The 9,015-nt window shown below is 37.0% G+C and overlaps 2 protein-coding genes across 3 annotated transcripts; one reads left to right on the top strand and one right to left on the bottom strand.

Moving 5' to 3' along the window:
- The first annotated feature begins 470 nt into the window (after positions 1-470).
- LOC147847183 (putative acyl-activating enzyme 19) lies at positions 471-4,374 on the top strand. 2 transcript variants are annotated; one of them, XM_087339473.1, is made up of 3 exons: positions 471-637; positions 848-888; positions 966-4,374. In XM_087339473.1, the coding sequence occupies exons 1-3, from the start codon at positions 619-621 to the stop codon at positions 3,903-3,905; spliced, it is 3,000 nt and encodes a 999-aa protein (XP_087195599.1). In that variant the 5' UTR covers positions 471-618; the 3' UTR covers positions 3,906-4,374. The 2 variants fall into 2 exon arrangements, with proteins under 2 accessions (XP_087195599.1, XP_087195600.1); XM_087339474.1 differs by lacking the exon at positions 848-888 and having other exon boundaries at positions 501-637.
- A 1,047-nt stretch (positions 4,375-5,421) lies between these two features.
- LOC147847182 (protein GAMETE EXPRESSED 2-like) lies at positions 5,422-9,007 on the bottom strand. Its single transcript, XM_087339475.1, has 6 exons — positions 8,897-9,007; positions 8,183-8,415; positions 7,395-7,542; positions 7,045-7,223; positions 6,834-6,943; positions 5,422-5,864 (listed from the first exon to the last, which is right to left on the bottom strand). Exons 1-6 carry the CDS (start codon positions 8,913-8,915, stop codon positions 5,705-5,707), a joined length of 849 nt encoding a protein of 282 aa, XP_087195601.1. The 5' UTR covers positions 8,916-9,007; the 3' UTR covers positions 5,422-5,704.
- Between the last annotated feature and the right edge of the window lie 8 nt (positions 9,008-9,015).

Below are 9,015 nucleotides of genomic sequence, written 5' to 3'. Positions count from 1 at the left end.
CATCCAGACGAGATGTTCAAGTCAATTCTGGAGATGAATGTTTCACATACTCAAACCTTCTCACACTGGTGAATAGACTAGCGGCACGCCTACGAAAAGCATTGCCACACCATCCCCATCATCAAGAAAGCACCATGTCTCCGTCTTCCTCAACATCTCGATCGGAGAGCAACACAGAACTTGCTAGGAATGTGGGCCTCTTTATGGGTCCATCTGTAGAGTATGTAGTGGCAGTGCTTGCAGTTCTTCAATGTGGATTTGCATTTGTTCCATTGGATCCTTTTTGGCCATCTCAGAGATTGGCTGATGTGATCATCGATTCAGATACTTGTCTCGTATTGGCACGTGAACAACCTATGGAAATATCTTCAAATTCCTATGAATCTACTGTGAAGGTTCTGTTTTCACATGTTGATCTAGCATGTGAACAACCGCTAAAGATATCTTCGAGTTCCTCTGAAGGTAGTGTTGAAGTTCCCTTCTTATGGGTTGATCTATCATGTGAACAACCCCCAGAGCTATCTTCAAGTTCAGTCGAAGATACTGTTAAACCTCCCTTTCCACACATTGATCGGGAATCTATCCTCGACATCAAGTCCTCGTCCAACGACATGGGTGATGCTAATTGTTCCAAAAGGTGGCGAGCCTTTATCTACAGCATTTTGAGATTATTTATTTGCGAAATTTTCAATATTTGGAGCATTTTCATAAGTTTAGAACTAAAGGATGGAAGATATCATTGTGTTATCCCTTCAAGTTGAAAATTTGGAGCTATTAAAAAATTTAACCATTATGTTTACAGTATAATACTAGCTAAGATTTGGAATATTTATGCCTTCAATTTCAGAACTTAAAGATATATATGTCACTTCAATTTCAAATTTGAAGGTTGTCACAAACTTTTAGTTACATGATTTAAAGGTATGTTTTGAATGTTGCAAAAGCTAAAATCACACTAAACTCAGGTATTTTTCCTCCAATACTGCAGTAGACGTATTGACAATGAGGTATGCCCTTGTTTCTGTCATTGTGCACCATCCTGGACTCGGACTCACTGTTACATCATGTACACATCTGGAACAACCACAAAACCCAAGGGTGTCTGTGGGACTGAAGTTGGACTCATGCATCGGCTTTGTTGGATGCAACGTGAGTATCCATTTGGACCAAATGATGTAGCCATATTCAAAACTTCAATTGCGTTCATTGACCATTTAACAGAATTGTTTGGACCTCTTCTCGGAAGCTCGCTTATCATCGTGCCACCTCCAGAAGACATATTTAAGAACCCTTTAGGACTTCTGCATTTCTTGGAAGCATATAAAGTATCGAGACTCACTACTGTGCCATCTTGGATGCGAGCTGTTCTTCCTGTTCTACAAAGTCGAATATCGAATAACAGGGAACAACACTCTTTGCGTATTGTTTTGCTAAGTGGTGAAGTTCTTATGCATTGGCTTCTTGAAAGAATAAGGTCGATTTTACCTGATACATTGATTCTCAATTTATATGGAAGTACTGAGGTTTCTGGTGATTGTTTCTTTTTTGAGTGTGGGGCAATAGAGAGTGATTGGGCGTATCCATCTGTGCCAATAGGGAAACCTATTCCTGGTTGTTTTTTCGAGATATCATCCAATGAAAACAATCAAAATGAGGGAGAGTTGTGGGTAGGTGGTATTCTGGTTGCATCAGGATATTACAAGGACAGTTACAAAACAAAGGAAAACTTTATGGAATGTGTAGATGGTCCTGAATACAAGAATATGCAATTCTTCAAAACTGGCGACTATGTAAAGAAGCTTACGAGTGGGATTCTTCTATATTTAGGGAGGAAAGACAGGACTGTAAAGATGAATGGACATAAAGTCGTACTCGAAGAAATTGAAAATGCTCTGCAGATGCATCCTCTTGTCGCTCAAGCAGCTGTGACCTTTGAAGAGAGGATTAATTCGGATTGCAACATGATTGCCCACATTGTTATTGAATCGAATAAAGAGACAAACATATCAAGCAAGTGTAAAAATTCTGGGGTCATCAAGAGTGAATTGTCTCAAGTAGAAGCAAATCTTAGAAGTTGGCTGGGCGAGAGATTGCCATTGGCTGCCATTCCTCACTGCTTTCAATTTCTTGGTTCTTTGCCTTTGCTGGTTTCTGGTAAAGTGGATTATCAAGCTCTTTCAAATTCAATTATTACATTGAATATGCCTTTGGCTGAATCTCCTAATATTGAAGAAATAAACCCAATATCTATTCATATTAAACATGTCTTTGAACGAGTTTTGAAGATGGATAATATTTCAGTTCATGATAATTTTTTCTCTCTAGGTGGAACATCTGTATCTGCTGCTCATGTGGCTTACATTCTCGGCATAGACATGCAAGTTTTGTACCATTATAGTTCTGCATTAGCACTAGAATCTGTTTTGAAAACTCAGAAAGAAGGTAGTTTGTTTTCTGCCGCAGTCAACCCAGGAAAGCATAAACGCTTGAAAATGGTTTCCTCACCAATTATTCCACCTATGCAGATTACAGATCACCTAAATTCTAGCAATGTAGATGTTGATATTGATCTTGGTCATAGATGGCCATATATACAGGTTACAGAACCTTTGGTATTATTAAGATGTAATGTACATGCTATCTCTCATAATACTGTTATGAAGAGTAGGGTTTGTAAAGTCCCCGTTCATTCAGCACCATGCTCATTAGCAAGGAGCTTATCCAGTTTAACTATTGTGTGGACTGTGCAGCTAAAAGCTTGCATTGATGCATCACCACTACTGCTAGTATCAAAGCATAAGTGTCACTTGTTCATTGGTTCACATGCACATAATTTTGTATGCATTGATGCTTGCAGTGGTTCTTTGATTTGGGAAAGTGTATTAGGAGGGAGAGTAGAGTCGTCCGCTGGCATTACATTGGATTTAACCCAAGTAATGGTGGGTTGCTATGATGGTTTTCTATATTTCTTTGACTGTGAAAATGGGATGCTGAGGTGGAAATTCCAAACCAACGCTGAGGTAAAGTGCCAGCCGACTATGGACATTCTGAAAGGTCTTATTTGGTGCGGCTCTCACGATCACAAGGTCTACATACTCGATGCAGTAAACCAGTCTCGTGTATGGGAGCATGACTGCAAGGAAAGTATATTTGCAGCTCCAGTTCATGACTCAAGTAGAAGGTTAGCATATATTGCAACAACAGGAGGATCTGTTATTGCAATAACATCTGAACTGAATTCTCCACACATCTGTTGGACATATCAAAGTGGTGCTCCTATATTTGGGTCACCTATTATTGATACTGATCTTGGATATGTCATATGTACTTTGGTGAATGGTTTTGTGGTGGCTTTAACACCAACTGGTTTGCTTGCGTGGCAATATAAGACGTTGGGACCAATCTTTGCTGGGGCATGTATCTCGTCAGCTCTACCATCACAAGTTTTAGTCTGCTGTAGGGATGGTTGGGTTTACTCTCTAAATGTATCTAGTGGTACATGCTTATGGAAACATCATGTAGGTGAGCCTATCACATCTGCAGCCTTCGTAGATGAGGGCCTTGACTTAACTTTAACAGAACACAATGGCTGTGTTGTCCATAGCTTTCGATTAGTTGTTGTTTGTGGCTCATTGGGACAATTGCATGTACTGAAAGTTTATGGAGGTCTAAGGACTCGCTCTGTTGAGGAGCACAAGGCAGTGGAGAAAGCAAATTTCCAAAAAATCGTTGTGCCTTCAACTGAAATCAATGTAGATATGAAATTTAAGGCTTGTGAACATGTTGCTGCTTTAAGATTGCCAGGGGATGTGTTTTCTTCACCAGTGATGCTAGATGGCAGGATTTTCATAGGGTGTAGAGATAACAATCTTTATTGTCTCCAGGTTCCTGAATTGGGGATATAATGCACAGAATATAAATAATTATCATCTGCATCATTTTCTCTGAGCAAATTATATAGTCCAGTTCTGGTGGAGACGGGAGAGGTATTATCAAACAAGGCCACTTCTTTCCATTGATTAATCACATAGATCCAGATTGCTAGCAATCTCAGCATCTGGTGGAGGTTTGGCAGGGTAATTGGTGACTTGCATTTTGTACCACTACCATTGATAGGACAATTGGGTAGGGTACAGGGTACTGTGAGATTGGGCGAACATGAGCTATCATCAAGGATGATTGAATACAGGGGAATATATGAACCACATGTCCACCTGTTTGAGATGGTAAACCATGGGCAGCATTGCAATATTCACATCTGGACCTACTTCTGTTGCCTACAAATCAGCAATTCACATCTCAAAAGTCAATTCCATGTATTTTGTCAAAATATAACTCATCTGATTGGTAGACAGACTCAAGAGGTCTTCTTCAATGCTGGTAAGTTTTCTAGACCAATTTTTGTTGGTACAAATCAGCAATCCATCTCAAAAGGGAAACATGGGTTTCGTCAAAGATATTAACTCATTTGATTGGTAGACAAGACTCAATTAGCAGAAAACTCTGATATGATAAAGACAGACTCATGAGTTCTTCAATGCTTGGAAGAAAGCACAGCACCACTGCCAAATGAGGTGAGGTGATTTGATTGTAAGTGAAAAGCAAATTGTGTTGAAATTTAGAACTATTTTCAGTGTGCAGGTCATATTAAACTTTTATCTAAATGGCTTAAACAGCGCATGTATAGATAGCCTGAAATGGTACAAGCAGCGAGACTTGTCAGTCATCTCAATCAATCAAATCCATAAACTTCTTCAAGTTCTGTAGTAATTGTGCATATATGTTCAGTTTGAAAAAAATTGGTCATTAATTCTATTAGTGTAATTTGCTGAAACGTCCGCATCCAATCTGATGGTGCCATGGACACCAATTTACTTTGCAAAGTCTGTAATTTGTTTACGCGAAATGAAAGGATAATGCCAATGAAATCAAGACTATGAAAATTTCACATCAAATCAGACATTATCAATTTTGTTTTCATCAGGTTGCAAGATTGAACACTTATTCTGGATAACAGCTCCTGTACGAATTCAAATCTTGCTCTGAATAAGTACTTGGATATGACAAAAGCCATCTAGAGATGCATTTACAATGCTGCTCTTTCCAGGATGACTGGTTATTATATGGTAATGGTATGCGAATCACCATTTGACCTGAACACTGCCAAAGAAAAATTTGAGAAGCAATTCAAGTCACCATTGTATGTAGATGGATCTGCAGGCTTTTATATTTCAATTTATGATTTTGCCAACCAGCCTTCTCAATGGATGGATATTATCTTTCTGCTTATCTGAAGTCAAAGTTTAGAAACCGAGCTCTCATTCTGCAGTTAGAAGAGGGAATGTGCACATTGGACAGTTTTCAAATTGCACCTAATCTTCCTTTTTTCTGACCTACTTTGCCTATGCGATGATCATCTGGTGCTCTTGATGGATCTGCAATCTTTTATATTTCAATTTATGATTTTGTCAACCAGCCGTCTCAACGGATGGATATTATCTTTCTGCTTATCTGAAGTAAAAGTTGAGAAACTGAGCTCTCATTCTGCAGTTAGAAGAGGGAATGTGCACGTTGGACAGTTTTCAAATTGCACCTAATCTTCCTTTTTTCTGACCTACTTTGCCTATGCAATGATCATCTGGTGCTCTTGATGGTATCCCAAATTTGGGATTTCCTGATACTCTTGAAAATATCTCGTCAGTAATCATGTTTCTTGAAGATCCTTGAAAAAAGGGGGTTGCAATTCCTTGGCCTTTCTGTTTCTTGCTTTGAATGACAAACCTTTAATGCTCTTGATAGAAGTCAAGTTCTTTTTTATTTGAGATGCAAGCAGTGTCTTCATCTGTTCACTTGCTTGAGATAATCTATACAGAAAAAGATTTTGAGTAGAAAAAAATATACAAAGTATCATATGTCCACACAATGAACTAATCAACCAATGAAGGGATGTAAAATAGGATGATCATAATTCCTGATGGCTCAGCTAATTTAAAGATTCATACATAATATAGAATGGTTTTTGCACAGAAGCAAAGCTTAAACTTTTGGTCTGATTGGGTTTTGGCACAAAAATTTGAAAACCGTCTTGCAGCCCAACTTTTAAAGTGCTTTATTAATAAAATCAACACTTTTAAACATTTTAACAAAACAATCTTTCCAGCTGTAGGGAGACATTTTCTGCCACTCTGCAACAAACGATCAAGGCTATAACAGCATTCATAATCCATTGATGAAATATGATTCATAATGTCTAAATGAAGTGCAAGTTTGGGCCAGAAATGGAAACTTGGATCCTTTCCCTCCATTGATGGCATTGTAAAACCTACAGCTCAGTTCTGATGCCTAATTGGTCGAGTTTGCTGTAAAATAGATAATAAATTGACTTGATGCCAAATATTATTCCTTGATGATCATGGCACCATCAAGGACATTCAATTGTATAGTCTAAAGGAAAGTGGAATACCAGTGGATCAGTAATTACCACAGTAAATAGGTCAGGTTATATCCATAGGATGCCAGAAATAGTTCGGACTTTTGGCCTGGACTAAAATTTCACTTGGCCCTTTTATTTATCTTAAACCAATAAATCTTTGGTAGTCTTCGCAGTCCATCAAAAAAGAGTTTTCGGTTCCCACGCACTTCCAACAAGAGACATGCATATCCCACTTTCCAATCAAATTTAGATCATAAAGAAAGAAATAATTACTTCTATCATGTGAATTATTTGCACAAAAAGATGCTAGTATCTTGCTCACAAGAGCGTGACAGGTTTAAATCATATGCTGTACAAGATTAAGAAAGCATGACAAATAAGATGTTCAATACTAACTCACCCTTCATTTAATATATGTTTCTGTAGTTGGATATGATGAGGATTAGAAGTGATTGAAAATTCTTGCTTGGGACTAGATGGTGCCGAAGGGATCCACATGGGATTATAAACCTACATCAAAATCAAGTACTGTTAGAGAAACACTACTTTTTAATACTCATACACAAACTATCCATGATGACAACAATATATAGCATAGAACAAGAACTCACACATGAACTGTCCATCTCACTCTCCTCTATCAGGTAAGCTTTAATTTTTTGCACGGATTTTTTTCCATGAGTAGTTAAGGAACATAACAGGAATATCATCACTCCCATAAAAGAAAATGTCACGATCCCTGAAAAAATTATCACTACTTTTGTACGAAGTATAGTCTTTTTCCAGTAGCCTGCAGATTTTTCATAGGAGATTATAGAATATTATCACAAAATTTTCTATTTCATCTTGGCCATAAATGAAGATGTTGTGATTATAATAACTGAGCATATTTGGAGCTAACACATTCAAATAACACAATGAATTCATGACATTTACGATATATTCCATAATGAGAACTCACTTTGTGATAATCTTGGAGCCCTGAACACCAATGTAAGGTCTTTTTCAACTGATAGAGGATATGGATTTTTACTAGAGCAATTCTTGTCCATGCCATAATTCCCTAAGTCATTAATTGTAATTGCGAATGACACATCATCAAACATTCCCTACAAAATGTTCACCGCACGAAATCACATGATTGCTTAAATTATTGACTGAATACAGAATCTTTTAAATTATTTATAGAATACAGAAGCCCTTGAATTATTTACTGTTGAGATAGTCAAGCTCAACCAAGTCAACTATCTGTAAACGTTTAGTTTGTCATGTAACTTAGTAGTTAGAGCGAAGTCTTAAATAGGAGTTACTCTAGATACCCCCACTACTTCTAAGTTGACTACACACCCTTACATGGGATTTTGTACTTAGGGAATACTCCCTCTCACTATGTATGCACTCTTGCACACAAGATGTATATATACCGCACTGTGGGCTCTTTTGTAACTTGATGCTAATTAATACAAAGTGTTGTTGCTCAGGTCATTTTTTAAGTTGACTTCTAAGTTGCTCCCCCATTAACTGTTCATTAAGTGTAAACCTAAATCCTCTCCTACACATACATACACATTAACTTCTGCTACTTGATCACACACGTGGTTAACTATTTACAAAATTAGATATTAACTAACCCACAATTAATTATCTACTTCTTTACATTTACAAAATACAGAAGCTATATAAGCATTATTACATGATTCTGAATACTTTCTAATTCTTTTCTTCAATATATCCAAGCTAGAAACTCACATTATATTGTAGTGTTGTCAATGCTTCATTACATTCTTTCAAGGTTGCTCGAAACTTTATACTTCTTGCTTCGACACTGAAAAATCCATTCTCTATCATTGCAGTAGGTAGAGGACTCCAATGATAACTTTCTTCTTGCATAACTTCCGTATTTTGTGTGCTGTTCTCAGGTAATGTTATCGTCAAGCTACCAATACCAACTTTAACTAAGACTTCAACTCCAGTTACGTCATCTGCTCACAAGAGAGTACAGTTGAGTAGAGACATAACATGCCAAAATCTGGTATAATAACCATGTTTAGCATATGTTTCAAGTGTCAGGGGCCACTTTATCCTCTTAAGAGGTTAATATATCCTTTGTTAAACTTAAACATATTGCTAAACATGGTTATTAATAGCATGATGTTTACATGTCATGGGCCATTTTGCCCTCTTAAGAGATATTAACATATTTTTGGTTAAGTTTAATCTTTTACGGTTAGACTTAAATATACTTAAATATACGATTTATCCAACTCAAAGTGATAAATGTCTTCACTGTACATAGTAAGTTTCCCGTATAATGTTATTAAAATTTGATCATTTTACCAAGATTTTGAAGGCTGAGTCAGACTGAAATACATTTAATAACAAAACTTGCATTGAATCACGTATTTTCATGTTGTTAGGATGTAATTCTAATTTACATCAATACAACAAATGTCCATTCTTCACCTTCGATATCATTGTCCATGATTATAATCAAGGATTTATTATACGTCTCCTTGCCATCATAGTCGATTCCTGCTAAAAACTGCCCTGTCTGTTCATCAACGAGAATGTAAGGATATGAT

This window comes from Azolla caroliniana, unplaced genomic scaffold, assembly GCF_043228905.1.
Source record: "Azolla caroliniana isolate FFs.n. ecotype wild unplaced genomic scaffold, voAzoCaro1.0.p SCAF_1400, whole genome shotgun sequence".
Taxonomy (NCBI): domain Eukaryota; kingdom Viridiplantae; phylum Streptophyta; class Polypodiopsida; order Salviniales; family Salviniaceae; genus Azolla; species Azolla caroliniana.
Note: the sequence above shows the minus strand (reverse complement) of the source record. Positions and strands in the feature narration are given on the sequence as shown.

Excerpts from the sequence above, each read along its gene's own strand:
- LOC147847182 (XM_087339475.1), bottom strand. Across the intron at positions 7,543-8,182 it reads TGACAACACTACAATATAAT|GGAATGTTTGATGATGTGTC; the intron begins GTGAGTTTCTAG and ends AACATTTTGTAG. Across the intron at positions 7,224-7,394 it reads GGCTCCAAGATTATCACAAA|GCTACTGGAAAAAGACTATA; the intron begins GTGAGTTCTCAT and ends AAAAATCTGCAG.
- LOC147847183 (XM_087339473.1), top strand. Across the intron at positions 889-965 it reads CTTCAATTTCAAATTTGAAG|GTATTTTTCCTCCAATACTG; the intron begins GTTGTCACAAAC and ends CACTAAACTCAG.